The following is a 23,458-nucleotide window of genomic DNA, read 5'->3' on the forward strand; positions in this document are numbered from 1 at the left end:
AAAGCTGCTATAAATATCTGTGTGCAGGATATTGTGTGCACGTAAGTTTCCATCTCATTTGGGCAAATACCGGGGAATGAGATGGATGGATCATAGGGTAAGGCACCACCAAACTGTCTTCCACAGTGGCTGTGCCCACCAGCAATGATGAGAGTTCTTGTTGCTCCACATCCTTGTCAGCACTTTATGTTGTCATATGCTTATTTTCCATCTGTCTATCTTTGGTGAGGTGTCTGTTAAGGTCTTTGACCCATTTTTTAATTGTGCCATTTGTGTTCCATTACTCATTTTCAGTCTCAACTTGATCAGATCCTTCAGCACATAAATTTCGTGTGTGTGGCATGTGTATTTTCTAAACAACCCTCTTTTGATTATATGTGTGTATGTGTGGTGTGTGTGTGTGTTCTGTCTTTAGGGACCCTACAGCTGCTACCCCATCTTGGGTCCAGTAGAGAGAGATCTGAACTCAATATCTTCCATTTCTCTCCTGCAATTCTCTCTACCGAATTCCCATCAAGCTTTTGCCTCTACCACTTCAACGAAATTACTGTAATCAAGGTCAGTGAGAACCTGTGCTTGATGAATACAATTGTCTGTGATGGGTCCTCAACATCATTTCAGACCAGCGATGACATGACTTGGCTTCAGGACAGCTCACTGTCCTCCCGGCCCCCCTGCCCTTTCCCTCCTCATCTCCCCACCTTCTAGAAGTTAGAGCCCCTCAGAGCTGTCCTTGGACCACTTCTCTATCTACACTCCCTCTTAGAGCTTTAAATGCACCTACATGCAGACAAACCCAGCTGTATATCTCCATCCTCATCCTTTCTCCTGAATCCTAAAATCCTATTCAGCTGCCTAATTGATGCCCACATTTACACGTCTAAGGAGCACCTCAAACCTAACATGCCTGGCACTGCACACCACCCAACAATGACCGCCCCCTCTCCACCCCCCAGGGAGTTTTCTCATCTCCTTGGGACCACTCCAGCCTCCCAGTTTCCAAACCAAAACCTGGAGCTGTGCCACACTTCTCTCCTGCCAAAGCCACTCTTGGTCAATCAGAAAACCTCTTTTGCTCTGTCTTCACATATATCCAAATCCAACCACCTCTTCCCACAGCCTCATCCACCACTACCCTGGTGTTAGCCACCAGGGTCCTTCTCACAGGGATGGACTCGAGCTGGCCTCCTGCTTCCCCCACCAAATCTGATCTCAGCTCAGCGGCTCAAGCCACTCCTTCAAGATGGGCTTCAGATAATTTCACTCCTCTGCTCAAAACCAGCCGTATCCTCCACCTGACTGCCTGGGAAACGTAAGGCTGATCCTCGCGTCTTCGCAAACTTGCCCAGCACCACCTGCTTTCCTGTCTGTCGGTGGCTGTCACTGTCCCTGCTCGCTGTGCTCCTGTCGCACGGGCCCTGTGCTGCTCCAGGCCTGGACGGTCCCTTCTGCTTTGAGTGCTCTTTGCCTGGACATCACCAAGCCTTGCTCCCTCTGCCTCAAGCCTGGTTCAATTACCTTCCAGGAGGCCTTCCTGACCCCCCACCTCCCCACTCTGAAACCCCTTCCCGGCGGGAGGACAGTGACGTGCTCTCTGTCTCACGAGGACTTGTCTGTTTGTCAGCCCGTCAGGAGGTACCCCGGCTTCCATAGCAGGGCCCGGCACAGACAGGCTCTCAGGAAATAAGTTCTCCGAGAAACGGATTCCAGGAAGAAGGGTAAACAATAAACCAAGGTCCCAGGGAAGGTGAAATGGTTGGAGGGGAGCATAGGGAAGAAATCCACCTGCCGCAGTCGCAACAGCGGGCAGAAGGGGTCAGTGCCACAGGGGTCAGGGGTCAGGGGGCGGCGGTCTTCCTGGTCAGTCCCCGGGCTCCCCTCTTCCCAGTTTCCTCTCTGCTCTGAGTCCCAGCTTCTGCGGTACGACAGGACCCTGGCCCGATGGGCGCTCAGCAGACCCCTCCCACTGCTCGCATCCCTGTGCAGCGCTGGGACCCAGGGTGACACTGTGGGCGGTCACCCAGGAACACAATCCCGCCCCGCGCTGACCTCCTCCCAGCGACCGCCTAACCCCTGACTCCCCTCCTGCTGACCCACTAACCACCTCTCGCTGACCCACCCACCCGCTTCCAGTGACGGTCTTGTGATGACCCCCTAACCCCTGACCCCTCCCGCTGACCCCGCCCCATGACCCCTCCGCAGCCCAGGTCGGCTCACCCGGGTCACACCCTTTCCTCTGAGCATGCTCGGAGTACTAACGCCCACGGGCCATGCCCACAGCGCGCGTTAGAGCCAATCTGCAGCCGGTGTGGGGCTGATTGGCGTTCAGCGGCAGAGACCGCGGATCCTGATTGGGCAGGCCTGCTGTTGTGGACGGGCCTACAAGGACGGAGTCCGGAAGTGCAGTCGCGCTACTCGGGCCTGGGCTGGGGTCGCAGGGGTCGCCGGGGCGGCGAGGCCGGCATGGCGGCGCTGCGGAGGCACGGTAGGCGGGGATTAGGGGTCTGTGGGGACCGGGAGCTTTGGGGGACGGAGACTCTAGGCCATCGGGACTGTGGGGACCCGGGACTGTGAGGACTGTGGGAACCTGGGGCTGTGGGGACGGAGGCTGTGAGGACGGGGACTGTGAGGACCCGGGGCCGCGAGGACGGGGATTTTGAGGACCCAGGGCTGTGAGGACGGCGACTGTGAGGACCCGGGGCCGCGAGGACGGGGATTGTGAGGACCCGGGGTCGCGAGGACGGGGATTTTGAGGACCCGGGGCTGTGAGGACGGCGACTGTGAGGACCCGGGGCTGCGAGGACGGGGACTGTGAGGACCCGGGATTGTAAGGGGCTCCTCCCAAAGCCCAGATTCTGACTCTCAAACCATTTACTTGCAGGGATTCTGAGTTTCTGGGCACGTAACTAGTGTTATTAAGCTATGGTAGTATTTTTAGCCAACACCAAAGGCAGGATGGATACATTTAATTGGTTAACTTGGCACATGCCTTAGAATGAATGTCAGAGATACAGGGAACTCCAGACACCTTATGGAAAGCCCAGCAAACTTCTCATTACCCTATAATCATTAATATTAAAATGAAAAAAGGGAAGATTCTATTTTTCCCAGTTTTATTCAGATATGATTGATATATAGCACTGTGGGGGTTTAAGGTGTGTATACAGCGCAGTGACTTGATGGGCTATGTACTGCAAAACCACCAGCCAATAAGTTAACATCCATTACCTCATATAGTTACACAATTTCTTTTCCTTGTGATGAGAACTTTTAGGACCTACCGTCTCTCGCAGCAACTTTGAAATTCTCCATACAGCAGTGTTAACTACAGTCACCATGCTGTACAACTACATCCCAAGACTTACTTATCTTATAACTGGAAGTCTGTACCTTTTGACCATCTTTACCCATTTCTCCCATCCCCCAATCACCTCTGGCAACCATCAGTCTGTTCTCTGTATCTGTGAGCTCCTTTTTTCGATTGTTTTTTTTTTAGATTCCACAAATAAGTGAGATCTTACCGTATTTGTCTGTCTTTGACTTATTTCACTTAGCATAAAGCCCTCAAGATCATCCATGTTATTGGAAATGAAAACATTTCCTTCTTTTTGGCTGAGTAGTATTCGCATGTGCTTTATTCATCCATCCATCAGTGGACACTTGGGTTGTTTCCTTGTCTTGGCTATTGTGAATAATGCTGCAGTGAACATTGGGGTGCATGTATCTTTTTGAGTTAGTGTTTTTCTTCTCTTTGGATAAATACTCAGAAGTGGAATTGCTGGATTGTACGGTAGTTCTGTTTTTAATTTTTTGAGGAAACTTCATACTGTTTTCCATAGTGGCTGCACCAATTTACATCCCACCAACAGTGCATAAGAGTTCCCTTTTCTCTGGGCTTCCCTGGTGGCGCAGTGGTTGAGAGTCCGCCTGCCGATGCAGGGGACACGGGTTCGTGCCCCGGTCAGGGAAGATCCCACATGCTGTGGAGCAGCTGGGCCTGTGAGCCATGGCCGCTGAGCCTGCGCGTCCGGAGCCTGTGCTCCGCAGCGGGAGAGACCACAGCAGTGAGAGGCCCGCGTACTGCAAAAAAAAAAAAAGAGTTCCCTTTTCTCCATATCCTCACCAACACTTGCTATTTCTTGTCTTTTTGATGATGGCCATTCTGACAGGTGTGAGGTGATGTCTCACTGTGTTTTGATTTGCGATTCCCTGATGGTTAGTGATCTTGAGCGTCTTTTTGTATAGCTGTTGGCCACCTGTATGTCTTCTTTGGACAAACGTCTGCTCAGCTCCTCTGCCCATGTTTTATTCAGATTGTTTGGGGTTTTGGCTGTTGAATTGTATGGGTTCTTGCTGTATTTCAGGTGTCAGCCCCTTACCAGATATACAGCGTACAAATATTCCTTCCCCTTCAGTAGGTTGCCTTTTCATTTTGTTGACAGTTTCATTTGCTTTGTAGAAGCTTTTTAGTTTCTTTTGTTTGTTTTTGCTGTTGTTGTCTTTGCTTTTGGTGTCAAATCCAAAAAAATCATTGCTGAGACCCATGTTGTCAAGGAGCTTTTCCCCTGTTTTCTTCTAGGAGTTTTATGGTTTTGAAGGTTTTAGATATGTTTCTCTTTTTATTTGGATTAGTTCGGGCCATGGTTATTTTTTTCCTCCTCTGTGTTTAAAACAGATGGTTGTGTTTTTGCCCTTTGAAAGGAAAAGCCCAGTGGCAACTCTGGTTAATAAGCATTTGCTTAAAATAGGAAGAAGAAATGAATTTCTCAGTAAGGCAGAATACAGAGAAGAGTAAATAGTGTTCCCAATCTGTGGCTTCCTTTGTAGAAAAACACTTTGCCCGGCTTCCCCCGTTGCTCTGAGCCCCAGGCGTTAGGACTCACCTGGTCAGCCTTAAAGAACAGATCATCTCATAGTGACAAAATTCCTCAACAGTCAGATGTTAGCTCCAAAGCGGGCATTACAGTATTTTGATGGTTCCCAAGCTACTTTCTATAACCCCCACCAGCGGTGGAGCCAGCAGGCTCTGCAGACTAACTGTGAGGTTCGCAGGGGTAGCCCTGACCGTGGCCTTCATGGGCCCCTGTGGCTGGTTGACCCCCTGCACCCTGACTGGGCCACCTCTCCTGCCTGGGGCTCTGCCCTCATTCGCCAGCACCTGCTCTCCAGCCTTCCGGTAGTGCGGCCTGGCCAAGCCTGGCAGCAGCGCCCTACTCCCAACCCTCAGCTCGCTGCACCCAGAGGACTCGACTTTTCACCATCCATCCTCAAACAGGCCTCCTTCCTGTTGGGTCTCTGACAAAGTTACCGAGTAAAGTTGGGCTGTTGCAGAACATCGTGGTGAAAGGCTGGATTAGTAAGTCTTGAAAGCGTCCAAGCAGCCATTGTAAGTGAGAAACGCAATATCCATTCTCCGCATCTTCTTAACTAGGTCGCAGGAGCAGTCGTGCTGGGGTAAGAAACACTGAGGACCACTCGGTGGGGTTTTAGCCAGAAAAGCTTCTAAGCGCTTGTACCGGGTTGCGGTGTGAACCAGGGCTGCCTCTTGTCTTCCTGGTCTGCGGGGCTCGTGACGTGGACCCAATGCAGGCCGAGTGACGGTGGAGCAGATGCGACGGTGGAGCAGATGCCCCGCTGGCCGCGCTCGGGGCGCCGTGGGCCGGGGCGGCGGAGGCGGCTGCAGGGCTGCAGCGTATCTCGGCTTCAGAGGAAGAGGCCCGGCGGGGGGGGGCTGTGGGGCTGCTAAGCCCAGAGCTCTCCAGCCCGGGGTGCCTTGGGGGCCAGGGTGAGGGCAGCTGGGCGAAGTGCTTCTCTTCTCGGGAGCCCTACCGCGTGCCTTGGAAGAAAGCCCCTCAGCTGGAGCTCAGGGTGAGAAAGCATGAGTCCGGTGGGCTGGCATGCTGCCTGGGGCGGTTCTGAGGCTTCCCTACAGGTCGGCGTCTGCTGGGTGATGGGGCCTCCTATGCAGTTTGTGGCAAAGCTTCTCGGGATGAAAGGAGGCTGTTGCCTTTGCAGCAAGGCTGCTGGAGGGAGAAGTAAATCTTTACTGTTCTCCCCTTGATGCCGGGGAAGCCTGTGGCCTGTACTGGAGGCCGTCCCTTGGGCATCCTTTGGGAGCTTCTGGGTTAACAGGCAGCGGTGGGTCCTGCACAGAGTGTGGTGGGGAGAGCCGGTGAGCGTCCAGCACAGGGTTACGGGTGAAGCCCGGTGGGGACTGTGGAATCAGGAGGGATCTCGGGACAGCCCGGCGGGGCGCTGCGGAGAGGGAGCTGCACTGAGGTTCTCTGGCCTGCTCACTGGAGGCTGACTGCTGAGGGGTGTCCTCAGTCCAGCGTCCCCCCACCTCCCAACAGGCACCTCGCCCCTTTTCAGAAAGTCCGCCAGCTCTGCTTCTGTCCGTTGCAGCTTCTCCGCTTGGAGCATGTGGAGCCTTGTCCCCTGATGCACAGACCCCAGCGGAGCCTGGGGCGCTCGCCCTTCCGGGCCCGCTCCACGCTGGCCGTGGACTCTCAGATGGGCGAACGTGAGGGCCATCCAGGGCCGGGGTCCGGGCTAGGAGGAGGACACTGCTGTCATCCCCTCCCTGCTACTCGCGTGTGTCTGTGTGTAGCTGTATGTGTGTGTCTGCGTGTATGTGCATGTGTGTGTCTGTCTGCATGTATGTTCACGTGTGTGTGTGTGTCTCCCCCATTGCACCCTCAGACTTACACTGCCCGCAGCTTCCTTTGGAGTCTCAGACCCATGGGTACTGGCTGGGGTCCGTCTCAGTTGGGAAGACGCCGCTTTCCTTTGTGTTGAGCCATGTGCCTCGGGCGCCCCAGCAGGTGGACGAGCAGTTGCTCACTGACCTGCAGGAAGAGCCCAACTCTCTTTATCCACAAAAGTGTCACTTCGGTGTTTTCTTCTGTGTTCAGTGTGATGCGGCAGATCCCTTCTCTTCTGGATTAAGAGCCCTTTTTCCTTTCAGCGATCTTCCAGGACTGAACGTGCGTGCCGCAGGGCCTGGAGAGGGTTAACGCAGAGATGGGCCGGGGCCGGAGCGGGGGTGGACACGGTGCGGGGAGGAACTCCGAGCTGGAGGGGAGGGGCCCAGGCCACGGCATGGGAAGTGGGGAATAACTCAGGGACCAGGGAGGGGGCTCAGCCAGGCGGGGACATGCCCTGCAGGGTCCCGTACCTTGGATGTGACTGGGGACCGGGGCTCAGCTACCTCCTGACCACTGCTAGTGGTGAGCCTCACACTGCCCTGGGACGCGGGTGGGGTCACTGTCATCTCTGGGGAGTGCAGAAAGCCTCAGCCTGTGGCCAGCAGCAGGACGAGTTGGGCTTCGGCACACCAGCTTCAGGTCTGGTTCCTCTGTCACCATCCCCTGTGTGTGACGAGCCCCACGGAGGCGGTGCCACCCGGGGCAGAGCCAGCGAGGTTGGACTAGCGCCCTCCCCGCCGGTCAGTGCCCGTGGCCGGGCACTGAATCTGTCCAGGAGGCCAGCGGCCGAAGGGAGGATGGAAGACGTGAGGGTCGAGGCTAGGTGGGGGCCGTTGGGGCGGGGGAGGCGGGAGGTGTGCTGGGAGCAGCGGTAGGTCTCTCTCCTGGGCTTGACAGGTGTCACGCGGGCGTGTGTGCAGGTTGCGGCGCACCGGTGAAGGCGCTCCCTGGCACCCTTGGGCCTCGTCTGTAAGGTGGGGGCTGTTCTGTGTCCTTTCACGAGCTGGTCAGTCAGGAGCGGCCGCCGGAGGAGGCTCAGGACAGGCCCAGGAAGGATGGTTTGTTGGGCTCTCGGGTCCTAGAGGCAGGGCCACGCCGGGCACGTGGGGGGATGGCCAGGGGGTCAGGGGGCGGAGGACAGGACGGAGGGAAGACTGAGGCCACGACCTTTACTGGGGTTTCCAGAGGAAAGGCAGGCGGGGCGGAGGGAACACGTACGATTGGCTGCTTTTAGTGATTTTGCCGGGCTTTGGGTGACAGGGCTGCCCCGAGCCGCCAGGCACCCGGCCCGGGTGTTTCGGGCAGAGGAGGGTCACCTCCCCGGGGGCGGGGCAGGCGGAGGAGGCCGGGCCTGGCCGGGCTGTCGGCATAGGTCACAGGCGGGCTCCTGGCTGGGCCCTTGGCTGGTGGGGGGTTGTCTCTGCCCAGCCAGGCGGGACTTAAGATGTCAGAGCATCACAGTAGACAGAAAATTTAAGATGTATGACTACTCGGTGAACAGCAGAGTCATAAGGATTAACGCGGGTCACGTTCGTGAGGCGTGAGGCCCAAGGCCCACGTGAGCAGCCTGCCATCACTGTCACCCTGGGTGTGGGACGTGGAAGCGGCCGAGGGGGACCTTGTCGGGAAGACAGGGTGCACGACCCAGCGGCTGGAGAGACGACAGCGCCCGGACAAGGCTTCAGGACTGTGGGAGCAGGACGGTTCCTCAAGCAGAGGGTGCCAGGCGCAGTGGGGGCACGATGGGGAGCCAGGGATTCTCCCTGCTCGGCTGGGGCGGCAGAAGCCAGTGGGAGGATGGGCACTTCCTCCCCAACATCCTCACCCGGAGAACAGGTGACCCGGCTATGGTCAGGCAAGCCTTGTGCCCTTTGGGTTGAATTCCAGATCTGTCTGCTGAAAAAGCCAATGTCGATTAAACTGGAAAAAAAAAAAAAGTATTGGAGTAAAAGTAATAGGTTATCCTCTGTCTCCCCATCGTAATGAGGCAGCTTTCCGAGTTGCCTTTGAATGTCCCCTCAGCCCGCCCCGCCGGGTCTGTTGCATCTCGTCTTGGTGAGAAAACAAGACAGGCTGGGAGCTAGCTGTGTCTGCTCTCCCTGCATCTCCTGGGTTAGGACGCAGTCACCAAGCCCAACAAAAATGATCACAGCCTTATGTGCACTTAACATGTTTCTGAATAGCTGATGGCATAGTAATTGCTGCTTAAAAAACTGCGAGGAAAAATTTTGGACAAAGTTTAGAATTTTTTTTTTTAAGTGTTAAAGTTTTGGGAGAAAATGAAAGTTTAGTGGATATCTACCTCTTAAATGGGGAGATCACGTCAGACTGGTCATGGCGTAGGATTCCAATTGTGTCCCATTTGAGTACTATTTCTGGTCTTATTTTGAGAACTATCTTCCTTTTAATTAATATTTCAGAAAGCTTGCCAACTGTTGCTTAAATCTTAGCTAATTGTTTTTCCATTTATAATTCTGTGATGAAAGTTATTAACAAACTATCATTCATTGAATTTGCATACTATATTGAGCGTCTCTTTCTTGTGAACTGATGCAGTGCTATTATCAATTTATTCCTTTATTCATCAGCATCCATTAAATACCTTCTCTCATTATAGGGATAAAATGGGAAAAAAAACCGTATTGAATATTGTGGGAGAAAAAGCTATGGAGAGGTTGGCAGATAAACATAGTCTTTACTGAAAAGAGAAAATTTAAAATGCTGTATCAGATTCCAAGAAATACCCTAAGAAAATTTAAAGTGTCTCTTAAGCTCTACAGATATCAGGTGGAAAAGGGAATCAGCTGAGTCAGTGTTTACTGAGGTTGGGGAACTTCTTCCTTTTCTTTATGATTTGTCAGTGTGTGTTTGTTTTGCAACATTTTCTCTACTATGCCAGCCTAAGGTCGGGAGGCTGTCATCAAACAGGGAAAAGGGCCACAGGGAAAGTTTCAATGAATTTCCATTTCTGATCTTATTTTCAGTAGCAGTTTTTCATTTATATATGATTTCAAAAAGCCTGCCAACTCTGGTTTCAAATTCTAGATAATCACTCTAAAAACGTACATCATAAAACCATTTGTTCTGATGTTTTTCTCTCATAATGAAATATCTCGAAGTCACTTTTTAGAAGTTATTTGTTAATATTTATGGTATCTTTTTTTATTTTTGTGTAATTCTTATAAGCATGTGGCCCCATCAGTTTTACTGTTTCCCATTAACATCCACCCCTGGAAATATAGTTTTTTAGCTAATTTTATTCCTCATGGCCCCAGATTAGCTCCACGTGTTTTTTTGTCCTCTGAGAGTTATGCTTTTCTGAGAGACAGTGGTTCATAGGGATGATTTGGCTAGAGAATTACAAATGACTCAATATCATTTCTCATCTCATCCATTACCAGAAAGATCTACAGTATATATTTAGTAAAAATAAATGTATAGTTTTACACCAATGGTAAATAAAGTATATTGTGTACATAGATGTTGAGGGAAATGTGTATCACTTTACCATCAAAGTGAACTTTTTTAAGGAAAAGAAAAATATTTCTGACATTAATGGGGTGACTTAGTGGTCTCAAAGATCAGAGGTGGGCTTCGCTGGTGGCGCAGTGGTTGGGGGTCCGCCTGCCGATGCGGGGGACACAGGTTCGAGCCCTGGTCCGGGAAGGTCCCATGTGCCGCGGAGTGGCTGGGCCCGTGAGCCATGGCCACTGAGCCTGCGCGTCCGGAGCCTGTGCTCCGCAATGGGAGAGGCCACAACAGTGAGAGGCCCGCGTACCACAAAAAAAAAAAAAGATCAGAGGTGCTTTTTTTTCTATCACATAGTTTTCATTTTCCTTTGCTTTTTTCAGAATGGAATATTATGGAAGAAAAAGTTCCTATTTCTGTTTCTTTTTTTTTTTTTTTTCATGAGAACCTTTCCTAATAGAAAGTACATGCACCCAGTTTCCCCTGATGAGGAAGCTTTCCCAGCTGGGAGGTGTGCCGGGAGCACTGTCTGACTCGGGCAGGAGCCTGTTAGGCATTCTGCCCTAAGACCACAGCGAAGGAGACCTAATTCCTTGAAATGCTGCCATTAACACCTCTGTTAAAAATGGAGCAAACCCCTTCCTTTTTTATACGCAACTGTTAGATTTTAAAACACGTGATTGTGTGGAAGAATAGTTCAGAATTGAATAGTTTACCACCAGCAGTAAAACTATTTCCTTTTGAGTTCTTCCCAGGTGTCTACTTTCCAAAGAACACTTTACTGAAATTTTATTATTTGGCTTGTGTCTTTAACCTGAAATAGCAAGTTTAGACGGCAGTCCTCTCTGAAAATTATATCAAAATGACTTAATTCCCCTGTGACACAGAGACTTGATCTCTCTGTTTGGTATTTCGTCGCATTAATTTCAGACAGGATGTTTTTCTCCACAGTGACCTTTTTCTGTGTCTCTCATGTCCCAGCTCCAGTCGCCCGTCGCGTGGTGATTGTACTTGTCTCCTGCAGGCATCAATGTCCATTCCCCTGCTTTTTTATGTTCCGCTGATTGCTTTTTGACAGACAGCAGAGTTTCAAGTTACAACCTGCTCTTGCTGGGAGAGGGGGACGGCACAGGCAGGAGGCCAGCGGTTCACTGAGCTCCTGTGGTGACGCAGAGCTGCCTTCCTGGACCCAAGCACCTTGCTCTTTTTTGTTTGTTTTTGAGCACAGTGGAAATTAAGCAAAAAAGAGACTTTTAATCTCTAAATTGATTTTTAGGACTATGTTTGCAGTAGGTACAAGGGCGCGCGCACACACACACATACGGAGGCACAAGGCGCCTTTCAACAAACCAAAGCTGACAGATGCTTTTTAAAAATGATGTTTTACTGTGTTCCTACCCTGAAAAAAATAACCTTTCATTTATGTTCTGCTTTTAACGTGAATCCCTAAGTAGGTTTGGCCAGTTAGAATCAAGTCCCTATTTGTAGGAAACCGGGAGGCAGTTCATGGGGTACCCAGCTCCTTCATAGCCCTGGAGGCTCAGAGAACTGAGAGTCCAGTGGCTACACATTTCTTTTGGTCTAAAACAGCTGGTAATTTGTATTTAAGTAAACTACGAGCTCCGTTTGTGATAGGAGCCCCATGTGACTGCACAGGAGCGGGTCCATCATCCCTTTGAAAAGCAGAGGCACTGATCACTGGGGCTGGTGGGGGTCTGGGCAGGCAGGTCCACGCTGACAGCTTGTTTGCTTCAGAGGATGATGTTCAGACGTTCAGTGGTCTTACTCCCTGCGTTGTCTCAAATGCTGGGATAAAGTGAAATTCACCAAGGAACCCTCCAGCAGTATTGGTTGGTAGAAAGTATTGTTTTCATTCTGTTTGTTACACATTGCTCTTTTAAAGCTGATTTTGAAAAATTAAAATCACATTATTTTTAAAAAGACTATGCTTTAACTTGTGGCAACTGAAAGTATTAGACATGTATATTTATCAGCAAAATTATTTTAATCTGAGGTACCTGGATATTTGGAATCCGTTAAGACTTACTAGTTAAACTTCTCATTGAAGACACATCTCCCGCTTTTGCTGTTGGGATGCCCGTCCTGACAGCTCTTTGAGATCATCTGTTCTTGTGCCTGTTGACAAGACACTTGATAATTATCTCACGGATCATGGATAATAGGATGTAAAACCTGCATCTCCTCTCAGAGCAGTTTTGTTCCTGTGATAACGTTTATTACAAGTTGTAGGGGTGGGATTGATGGAGCACATGTGCTGCCGGGGGTGGGAGCCTGCAGAGACTCCTGGAGAAGGTGTGTTTTTGCTTGTGAGGTTTTTAACACACATGAGTGTGAGATGGAAATCATGCTGCCTCTTGGGTTTACGAGATGCTTACACCCATTTAGCTTAGGAGGATAAAAGTTCTCCTCTTTGTTTTAGTTTTTGAACTACTATGCTCAATTTTAAATTTAAAACTTAGGAAAATTGTCTTTCCCATTTGATGAAGTGTGAACTGTGCAGGCCCTCTGGCCTTTATGAATTAGCACATCTGAATCCGTGTACTGTTCTGCCCACGGTCACCCTCCAAATATTAATCTTGGGATTTAAGCGTAGAGTATGACACTTTTATATTTAAGTTGTACTTTAGGAACATTTGTTTTGAATTTTGAGTGCACAGCCTGTGTTCCCTCGATCGTAGATGGTGCGTGCTGTGCGTGCTGAGCCCCCGCCCCGTGGTGCAGCCGCGAGCCCTCAGAAGCACATGGACATGTGGTGCGTCCTCCTTCCCCGTGGGCACGTCCGGTGCTCATGGGGCTGGTTCCCGCTCTGCTTCTCTGATGTGGGCCCCTGTGTCTGCAGTGGCCAAGACGGTCCTCCCTCGAGCAGCCGTGTTTGTTCAGCCAAGGACGGATGTGACTGGATTTGTGTTCAGAACGGGGACGCACCCTCCTCCTGGACACAGGCTCCTTGGAGACATGCCGACCCCAGGGCGCAGGCAGAGGGAGAGCAGATGAGCCTGGAGCAGCTCCTGGTGCCGGAAGTAGCCACATGCTCTCAGAAGGCGGGGGGGGGGGGGGGGGCCAGCGGGCGGGCAGCGCAGGGGCTGGCGGGCCGACAGTGCCCCAGGCCAGGCCAGGGGCGCAGGGCGAGTGGGGAAAAACAGTTCAGTTTTGCTTTGTTGAAATACCGGGCGCTGCGGGCCATTGGGTGGGCTTGCCTGCTGTTGGCAGTGGGGTCTGGATCTCAGGCGAGCTGGAGGACGTTTCAGCTTTCGTCCCGGCCTGAGACGGGAGTGGGAAGGGAGAGAGGCCGGGAGTGAGGAAGTGAGAGCCCCGTCGTCCACTCCTGTGTCGTCTCTGTAGCACACCTGTGTTGTCAGTCTTGCAGCCTCGCCCACAGAGGTGTTTCTGCCCATTTTACAGAGGGAAACAGTGAGACTCAGAAAGACCTAGGAGTGGCAGAACTGTGGCTTAATCCAGTTGAACCCAACTCCTGGAGGGATCCCTGTTGGGTATTGTGGGAGAGGGGAGGAGCTCTGCGTGGGGAGACCTGCAGGTTCGCCCTGTGCTCTGAGCCTCCTGCTGACCGAGAACCTCCTCTCCTCTCAGAGTCACGAAACTTTGCTCCCTGGTAACGAGGTTGAGGAGGCAAGTATTGAGCCCTTGAGTCTTGTGCTAGATTTAGTTTTTAAAATGTCAGTGGGGACACTACAGGGCCTGGCAGCCCTGAGCAGGGTCCCATAGTCAGGAGACACGGAGGGGGGCCCTGTCCCTGGCAGGGCTGCCTCTGGTGGGGCGTTGGCTGGGATGATGTTTGAACCCCAGCGATTGCCACCCTTCCCTATCGGGGAGGCCCAGAGCCTGAAGCAAGACCTGGCCAGGCCCCGTGGGGCGGGCGGCGGGGGAGCCTGGGTGGCAGATGAGGCCGCCCTTGGACCACAGCCCTCAGACCCAGGCCCCTTATAAGGAGCTCTCAGCTTCCAGAGCCAGGTGTGAGGCAAGCTTGTCGCCCCCAGACCCCACCCAAGTTGGCTTCTGGCTCCCGGGACCTCAGCACTGGAGCGCTCAGCCTGGGATTGTCTGAGTCTTGTCCTGAATCTTGTCCCTGAGGAAGGACCACGTGTCCTAAACTTCCCAACAGGCTGAGGTCCCTGCAGCGGTCGTGCGGGGACACCGCAAAGCCAGTGAGTGGAGAGCCAAAGGACCTCGAGAGCCGGAGGCTTTGCAGACACGCCGCCAGGTAGCTAGCGCCTTGGTGAAAACCCCTATTAATTAGGCTGTAAATACAATTTACGTACGCAGTCCGGTGAATTCAGTGAAAGCGCCACGGGCTTCTGTTCTTTTCCTTGCCCTGCACACCACCAATGTCTCAGCTCAGGATCCACGGCAGAAAGCCTAGGCGGTGAGTTCCTGGCCAGCCTGCCGTGTGCCGCGCCCTTGCCGCCTGTAGTCAGGGCACCTGTTCAAGCAAAATGGTGAGGTGCCCAATCCGCTTCAGTGTTCCCTGGAGAAGGGGCCTTCTGGGGGCCTGGCTTGCACTGGTTTCTCCCCGGGATCACTGTGTTTTTATGTCGGGTTCTTCGGGCTGTGTGGCTGCTCAGCTGTGGTGCAGGCACTGCTTGGTGATGACCTGTGTCGGGTTTTCCTGTAGTGTTGTTTTGTGTTCAGATACACACGTGTGTGCAGAAGCTTCGGCTCAGAGATGACCTCAGCTGGACGCCCATGTCAGCTGCCGCCAGCCCAGGCGAGTCTCAGGCCCCGAGCTTCCCCGAGTTTGTTTTAGAGCAGGTGCCCAGTTAGGATTTTACCTTAATATTTGTTCTAGTTCATAAAAATGCTGACTTGTTGATAGTTTGTAGGTAAAGTTTATTTTATCTGCCTTTGGTTTCCCCTGGAAATTGCCACCCAGTCTTCTGGAATAGAGTGTTTTCCCCTCTGCCATTTAAGGAAATGCACAGGACAGTTCAATTTCTAACGGAAACTTGGAACCTACCCTCTGGACGTGTCTTTGAGCGCTGGTCTAACGGAACAGCCTGTCTCCCCGTGACTCACGCACTGCCCGGGGCTGTCTGCAGAGGCCTTGGAAATATTCTGAGCTGGGCCCTGCGCTGTTCAACCAGGCAGAGGTGGGGGTTGGAGTCCAGCATTTCCGGGACCCGAGACCGTAAATGAGGGCATCGTCGCCAGAGGCAGTTTCTTCCATCCAGGGCCTCCTGGCCAAGCGGGCAGCCAGCCATCAGGCCACCGGGCCAGCGGGCGGGTGGCATCAGGACCCCGTGCTCCTCCCAGGCGCCCGGCCAAGCACTGCCTGGGCTTGAATAGTTTTCTGAGAAGGCCTTTCGTGTTTTTAGACCCAAGTTGTGTTTTTTCCAACTAGTACCGGTCGGAGGGGGTTATTGCTGCTGCGAGGGCTGTCTGAGCACATGATGAAATGAGGAGTGGTCTGCGTCTTTAGGGTTGTGCCTCCCACGTGGGGACAGGACCCTGCCCTCTGTGACCCACAAGCCACTCGGTGGCCCCTTCAGACTTCCCCTCTCACGTCACCGCGTCCCCAGTGGCCCAAACATACATCCTCCACCTCATCATCTGAAGAACTCAAACCCTTCTCCGGGGTCCCAATTTCTGCCCCACGGTGCTTGGTTACTCCAGAGCAGCTCTCTCTCTCTTTGCTGGTTTGTTTCTGAATTTAATGAGGTTAAAACAGGTTCATTGGGTGAACCTTTTCCCCTCACCTTTTCTAGGATGCTGTTTTGAGATTGTACCTGTTGTTCACACTTAAATCAGGACAGAAATATTTATTCATTGTGGCAGCTCTTCCCCTCCAGTTAGATCAGAATGTAAACTAAAATAAACCAAATGAAGACTCTGCACACCCTTGTGAGAACCTAGCCGGCTGTGCTGGTCCCCGGCGGGTGCCCTGGAGGGAGGAGCCGGGGCTGCCTGGGGCCTGCCCAGCGTATCTGCTGTGAACTGACGTGGACCCAGCCTGTCTGGGGCTGCGCTGGGGCCCAGGACCTCAAACCCTGATTCTCAAAACACCTCGCAGTCTGTGCTTTATACATACATTCAACCAGAGACAAGGTGAGGGAAGAACAGAGCTGTGAGCCCAAGTGCGGCCCCCAGGTGTGAGCGGCTCCTACCTGTGCCCACACCTGTGGGGGCATCCAGTGCTGGGGGGCAGCATCGTTTCAGGGGACAGTGATGAGGGGTCCCCTGATGGGGACGGTGCTGGGGGTCTTCTGAGGGGGACGGTGCTGGAGGATCTTGGGGGGACAACCCCAGTGGTGTCCTATAGGGGGCAGTCCTGAGGTAGTGATGTCGTGATATGTCTTCATTTTCTATAAAATCCATTTGCAATTTAAATAAAACTGCCGTCAGTAATTCTTTTCCTTTCTTTTGCAAATTGATGCCTCTGTAGTGTTTGTTGGAAAAGTGCTGAAGAAACTGTATCCTGAGGTTCCACGTGGCCAAGAGAAGAGGGCCCCAGTGAGTCCAGCCTGCAGAAACCCACCTGAGAAAGTGGCTCCTGAGAGAGTGAAGGGCGGGGGCATCCCCCCCATGACAGGTGAGGGCGGGTCCCTGGACATTCCCCAGGAAGCACGTGCCTGGCCTCAGGCCACTGGGGTGTCACCTCAGGGGACGGGCAGGTGTCGTTCTGCTCACGCTCTGGGAGGACAGTTACTTCACTTGGGGAGGGAAGAAGCCAGCATCGGTGCCCCCAGCTGGGGACGAGGTCAAGTTCGCCATTGGTGTTGAATTCATCTACATGCTGTTCCCGGTCGCAGAGACTGGACCCTGCTGCCTGGTCTCTCATCTGCCCTGTCACCCTGCCCCAGTCCCTGGCCACCCAGGACGCGGTCCTGACGTCTCTCCTGTTTTAGTCTCCTGTCCATTGCTCTTCACAGATGTCTGTCCAAGATCCTCACACAGTGAGGTGGTCGGCCGTGGAGGCTCCTCTCACTCTGGTTCCCCATCAATGCAGCGGTGTTGCCCGGCGAGGGGCCACTAAGTGGGACACACGGAAAGAGGCCAGGCAAGGTGGGGGCAGCCCTGGCTGCAGCCCCTAGTGCCCAGGTGGACGTGAGAGGGCAGAGTTCCCAGCACCCTTTCTCGGGTCAGTTCTGTTTCTCTTTGGCAGTGGCCCCTCACGGGGCTCTGTCCTAGAGTGATTCTGTTCCTGAGCGCTGGTCTCTCCTGCTGGCCTGGCCCGGTAACCTTATGTCCACAAATCCTGGCCCTCCCTGGACCAGATCTCAGTGGCAGGCCCGACAAGCCCAGGGCATGCCTGCTGCCCACAGGCTGGATCTCCAGAAATAATCGTGCCACGCCTGTTTCACCCATGAGATGGCCAATGCCTGCGGACAAGGGCAAAGCGTTCCCCCCCAGAATGGGGGGCTGCACAAGCTTGTCCTTCAGGATGAACCTGGGGCTGCCGAGTTCCCTTTCTGTGTCCTCATGTGCCTTGGTGTGGTTGGGATGCTCTGACCCCCGTGTAGCATCCCCCCAGGACCACCACTCTCTGGCGCACCTGCTGCTGTTCTGACAGAGAGCCTGCCAGGTGTAGGATGGACTCCCACCCCTGGAGTCACACTAAGGAATAGTGGCTACTATTTAATGCTGTTTTACCTTTCAAAGACCATACTGTCGTGGGCTGAATTGTATCCTCCGTAATTCATACGCTGAAGCCCTGACCTCAAGATGTTGACTGTGTTTGGAGACGGGGCCTTTAAAGAGGTGATTAAGTGAAACGAGGCCATTAGGGTGGGTCCTAGTCCAATGTGACTGGTGAGATCAGGAAGAGATCAGGACCCGGACACGCACAGCAGGATGACTGCATGAGGACACGGGGAGAAGACAGCCATCCACACGCCAAGGAGACAGGCCTCGGAAACCAGCCCTGTGACACCTCCATCTCGGACATCCAGCCTCCAGAACTAGGAGAGAAGGAACACCTGTGCTCAAGCCCCCACCTGTGATGCTGCCCAGAAAACTAACGTGACACCCGTTCCACCTGTGAAGGACGCACGTGGTTTTGAATAAGCACAGCACAGCTTAGCAAGGCGGGAACCGTAGGGAAGACGTGCCGCCTACGTGAGGAGCAGGCGTCCCTGGGTGTTCCTGGTTTTCTGTCCAAGTTTGACTGAACCAATGTTCTTAGTCTTTTTAAAAATTTTGTTTTTAGGGTTTATTTGCATTTTCTTCCCTCTTCTAACTTGACGGTTTTAACAGCGATTATTCACTAATAGTAATAATCTGGGTGGTGTCTTTCCACGGAAGCTCCAGGTTCAGTCATGTCATTTCAGCAGGCGGCTGTGAGGTGCTGTTGTTGTTCAGTATGAGGATGTTGAACTAAAAATCAAGATGCTGATGTAAAGTTGGTTCAGAATGTATCGATTACGTGAAATGACCCATATGTATCATTCAGAATGTATCGATTACGTGAAATGACCCGTACGGAAGGTTGAGAAGCTTGTTCCATGGAGCAGATGGCTGGTGTGAGTGGATGAGGGGGCCCTGAGCATGGGGAGCCTCCATCACGTCCGCCAGGAGCTGGGGGTGGGCCCCAGCTGCAGCCTGAGCTGTGATGGGCAGTGGGGCACCCATGGTGCTGACTGGTGATCGCCCCGTGGTGGCTGGTGCCAGCGGCTGTGGCACAGTCAGAGGATAGGACAGGATAGACGCCAGTGCCCGGATGGAGTTGGCCCAGCCAGCATGGTGATGGGGCCAGAGGAGAGGTCCCATGAGGACCGCAGGTCAGGTTTCGGCCCGTGTTCTCGGTGGACCTCTCCACCCATGTGATTTCTCAGACTGCAGACTCTGCGTGTGGTGCTTGCTGTCTAAGGCAGCACAGTGTGCCTTGCGCAGTGTAGACTGGCCACCTGCCATGGCCTAAACTAAGGGGGAGTGTTTAATGAGGATGTGGTGTGACCAGGGCAGTCTCACTGGGTCCTAGAGGGGCGTCCAGTTGCTGCATTTCTGCACACCCCACGCTTTCTCCCCTTCCAGACCACCCTCTGGCCGCCAGGCATCCTGGAAGGGGGAGGGGTCTGGTGGGCAGGACCCCCACACCCTTTCTCATGGCTTCAGGCCACAAATAGAGGAGGCATTTCTGATAGTTTTAGTATTTCACAGATGCAAATGAGCCTAACTTATATGCCCTTTTCTGAAAACTCCATACAACATGCAGCAACTTTTTTTTTTTTTTTTTTTTTTTTTGCGGTACACGGGCCTCTCACTGTTGTGGCCTCTCCCGTTGCGGAGCACAGGCTCCAGACGCGCAGGCTCAGCGGCCATGGCTCACGGGCCCAGCCGCTTTGCGGCATGTGGGATCTTCCCAGACCGGGGCACGAATCCGTGTCCCCTGCATCGGCAGGCGGACTGTCAACCACTGCGCCACCAGGGAAGCCCTATTTTTTAAAGATAAAATTCATTTAATATAAAGTTTACCATAACCATTTCAAAATGTACAGTTCAGTGATTCTTAGTATACTTACAATGTTATGTAACCATCACCACTAATTCCAGAACATTCTTTTCACCCCAAAAGAAACCCATATCCATTGCAGTCATCCCCATTCATGCCTCCCTGCTTTCTGTCTCTACAGATTTGTGTATTCTGGACATTTTGCCTGAGTGGAATTGCATAATAGGTGACCTTTTGTGTCTGCTTCTGTCACTTAGCATGTTTTCCAGGTTCATCTGAATTGTAACGAGTATCAGGGCTTCATTTCTTTTTGTTGCTGAATAATATTCCATTCCGTGGATATACCACATTTTGTTTATCTGTTCATCGATAGACAGATATTTGGGTTATTTCTACTTTTAGGCTTTTATTAATAACACCACTTTGAACATCCCTGCACAAGTGTTTGTGTGGACATGTGTTTTCAGTTCTCTTGGATATAAACCTAGAAGTGGAATTGCTGGGTCATGTGGTACTCCTATGTTTAACATTTTGAGGAACAGCCAAACTGTTTTTCACAGCAGCTGCACCATTCTTCATCACACCAGCCATGCGGGGGGAGGGGGGGTCCAGTTTCTCCACACCCTTGCCAACACTTGCTATTTTCTGTTTTCTTACCCTACTAGGCTAACCATCCTAGTAGGTGTGAGATTGCACCTCACTGTGGTTCTGATTCCCGTTTCCCTGATGACTGGTGATGTTGAGTGTCTTCTCATGTGTGTGTTGGACATTTGTGTATCTTTTTTAGAGAAATGTGTATATAAGTCCTTGGCCCATATTGTAATTGGATTGTTTGTCTTTTTGCTGCTGAGTTGTAAGAGGTGGTCATAATCTGGATACAAGAGCTTTATCAGATACATGATTTGCAAATATTTTCTCCCATTCCATGGGTTAGCCTTTCACTTCCTTGATGGTGTCTTGAAGTATAAAACATTTTAATTTTGATTAAGTCCATTATATCTATTTCTTCTTCTGTTGCTTGTGTTTTTGGTGTCATTTAAAAAACTGTTGCCAAATCCAAGGCCACAAATTTTACATCTAAGGTTTCTTCTGAGTTTTATAGTTTTAGCTCTTACATTTAAGTAATTTATCCATTTTGAGTTAATGTTTGAATATGGTGTGAGGTAGGGGTCCAGATTCATTCCTTTGTCTGGATATCCAGTCATCCCAGCACCACTTGTTGCAGAGACTGTCCTTTCTCCACTTGGCACCCTTGTCAAAAATCAATTGTCCAGGGCTTCCCTGGTGACACAGTGGTTGGGAGTCCGCCTACTGATGCAGGAGACACGGGTTCGTGCCCCGGTCCAGGAAGATCCCACATGCTGCAGAGCGGCTGGGCCCGTGAGCCATGGCCGCTGAGCCTGCGCGTCCAGAGCCTGTGCTCCGCAACAGGAGAGGCCACAACAGTGAGAGGCCCGCGTACCGAAAAAAAAACAAAAACAAAAAAAATCAATTGGCCATAAATGTTTGGGTTTATTTCTGGGCTCTCAATTCTGTTCCATTGGTCTCTATGTCTGTCATTATGCCAGTACCACACTGTTTTAATTACTGTAGCTTTGTAATAAGTTTTGAAATCAGAGTTAAGAGTCTTCTAACTTCGTTGTTTTTCAAGATTGTTTTAGCTGTTCGGGGTCCCTCACAATTCCATATGAATTTTAGGATCAGCTTGTCCATTTCTGGAAGAAAAAAAAAAAGGAAGTTGGAATTTTGATACAAATTGCACTGAATTTGCAGAACACTCTGGGGATTAGTGCCATCTTAACAATATTAAGTTGTTCAATCCATGAATTTCGTCTAGCTTTCCATTTAAATCATTTTTAATTTCTTTTAACAATGCTTTGTAGTTTTCATTATAAATTTTATACTTAAAAAAAGTTTATTCCAAAGTATTTTATTCTTTTTGATACTATTGTAAATGGAATTGTTTTCTTTTTGGATTATTAATTGCTGGTATATGGAAATACTAATAAATGCTTTGACCTTGCATTAGGCAGTGGTTTCTTAAATATGGAAATATAGATTTTTGTATGTTGATCTTGTATCCTACAACTTTGCCAAACTTAATAGCTCTAACAGGTTTTTTTGTGTATGTGGATTTTTCAGGGTTTTCTATATACAAGATCTTATCTGTGAGAAGAGATGTTTTACTTCTTCCTGTTCAATCTGGATGCCTTTACTTCCTTTCTTTCTTGACTAATTGCCTTGTCTAGTACTTTCAGTATAATGTTGAAATGAAGTGGCAAGAATGTGAATTGTAATCATTCCTAATCTTAGAGGGAAGCAGCCAGGCTTTTCTCAATGGAGTATAATGTCAGCCGTGTGTTTTTCATGCTTTCTCTATTGAGTGTAGTGCCAGCTGTGGGTTTTTCATGCATGCTTTGTCATTTGAAGTTCCCTCTAGCCCTAGTTTCTTGAGTGTTTTTTAATCCTGAAAGAGCAACATATTTTTTGAAGCAATATGCCTTGGGAATTTTGAAGAAAAAACAATTCATTTGCAGCTAGAAAAAGAGAAATCTTGGCTAAAGACAAAACAATGAAATCACAATCAAATAGACAAATACAAGTTGTGGGCAGGTCATATGAAACATTCTGTAAAGGTCATCTGAGGATTTGCTTGAAGGCTTGATGCTTGTGGAGGACACAGTTTGGCGATAAGCAGAGCTGCAGGTGTGTCCAAGTCTTTTCAGTGTTGGAAGAAGCAGCCAGATGAGGAAAGGGGCCTTTGTCAGTCAGTCCTTGGATGAGGTTGAGAAAATGTTCTTTGTACAGTTAGGACACAGCATGCTGATTCTGGTAACTATTTGTTCACTTGACAGAAGTGTTTGTTTGTTTGTTTGTTAGTTTGTTAGTTTCAAAAGGGCATTGGTGATTCCATTTGTTCTTAAAGATGAGGGCATGATCTGTAAACGGCCACAACAATCGGTGTGTATGCATTTTGATGAATTTCCGTCACCCAAGAGCCCATGTTGGACCCTTATTATTTGTTATTGCTTTATATCTGTATATATTTTAAAGAGCCAGGTAATCCCAGAAGAATTATAAAAAACAGCCTTGTGCCCCAAGCTCCGTGACACAAATACACCGATCGTGAAGGCTGCGGCCGTCCCAAGGGTGGCTTGGTGGCGGTGCCCTGGTGGAGGGCACGCGTGTGTGCTTGTGGGCAGGGGGCCATGTGGACAGGCACAATGCAGGGGGAGTCAGAGGTTAGGCATGAAATCAAGCTCAAGTGGGTGTCCTGCAAATCAGACCCAGAGCCAGAAAGGGTGAGAATTATGAACCTCGGATCTCAGCCAGCCGATCAACAAGAGGAGAGCTGATTAAGTCGCCTCTTCTGAAGCCTCGCGGCCAGCCCGGTGTTCCTAGGGAGACGATGGCCTCTGTCAGCAGTGAAGGGGGTCCTGACATGCCTCGTCCAGATCCCCAAGCCTCACCCTGCGGGCCTGATGTGTGGGCGAGGGGATGCTGTGGCCCTGCTGAGCCCCGAGCCCTGAGCAGTGAAACACGACATCTGACTGCCGTGCAGCGATGAGCCATCTTCTACCAGAAGAGACAAGGGAAACCCGGGCCGGGAAGCTGCGCTCTGCGCCTGGCCACCCTGACACAGACAGCAGATCGCCTTCCTCAGCCCGCAGGCTTGGCCTCAGATGAGTGTGTGCTCGGCATGGGAGCATCGGGAAGAGCTCTGCCCTCAGGTGCATCCTTGCCCTTCATAACAGGAGTCATATCCTGCCTCGGGTCCACGGCACCGCCTGTATTCATCCTGATACTTAAGTGAGCAGTAGTGTTTCCAAGTTCTGTTAGCTGATTAAAAGCTCCCAAA

At 51.2% G+C, this 23,458-nt stretch overlaps 1 protein-coding gene across 5 annotated transcripts in view; it reads left to right on the forward strand.

The window, feature by feature from the left end:
• Positions 1-2,372: 2,372 nt before the first annotated feature.
• The window catches only part of ERICH1 (glutamate rich 1), a 113,084-nt gene continuing 91,998 nt past the window's right edge, over positions 2,373-23,458 (forward strand). For all 5 annotated transcript variants that reach the window (XR_003436209.1, XR_003436210.1, XM_027122565.1 and 2 more), the window contains exons 1-2: positions 2,373-2,485; positions 16,594-16,740. Coding sequence is in view for 3 of the 5 variants with exons in the window: in XM_027122565.1 (XP_026978366.1) it covers positions 2,464-2,485; positions 16,594-16,740 (169 nt within the window). In the remaining 2 variants the exon portion in view is untranslated. The remainder of the gene's footprint in view (positions 2,486-16,593; positions 16,741-23,458) is intronic.

This window comes from Aethalodelphis obliquidens, unplaced genomic scaffold (assembly GCF_003676395.1).
Source record: "Aethalodelphis obliquidens isolate GAN/ISIS:26980383/991018 unplaced genomic scaffold, ASM367639v1 scaffold25, whole genome shotgun sequence".
NCBI lineage: Eukaryota > Metazoa > Chordata > Mammalia > Artiodactyla > Delphinidae > Aethalodelphis > Aethalodelphis obliquidens.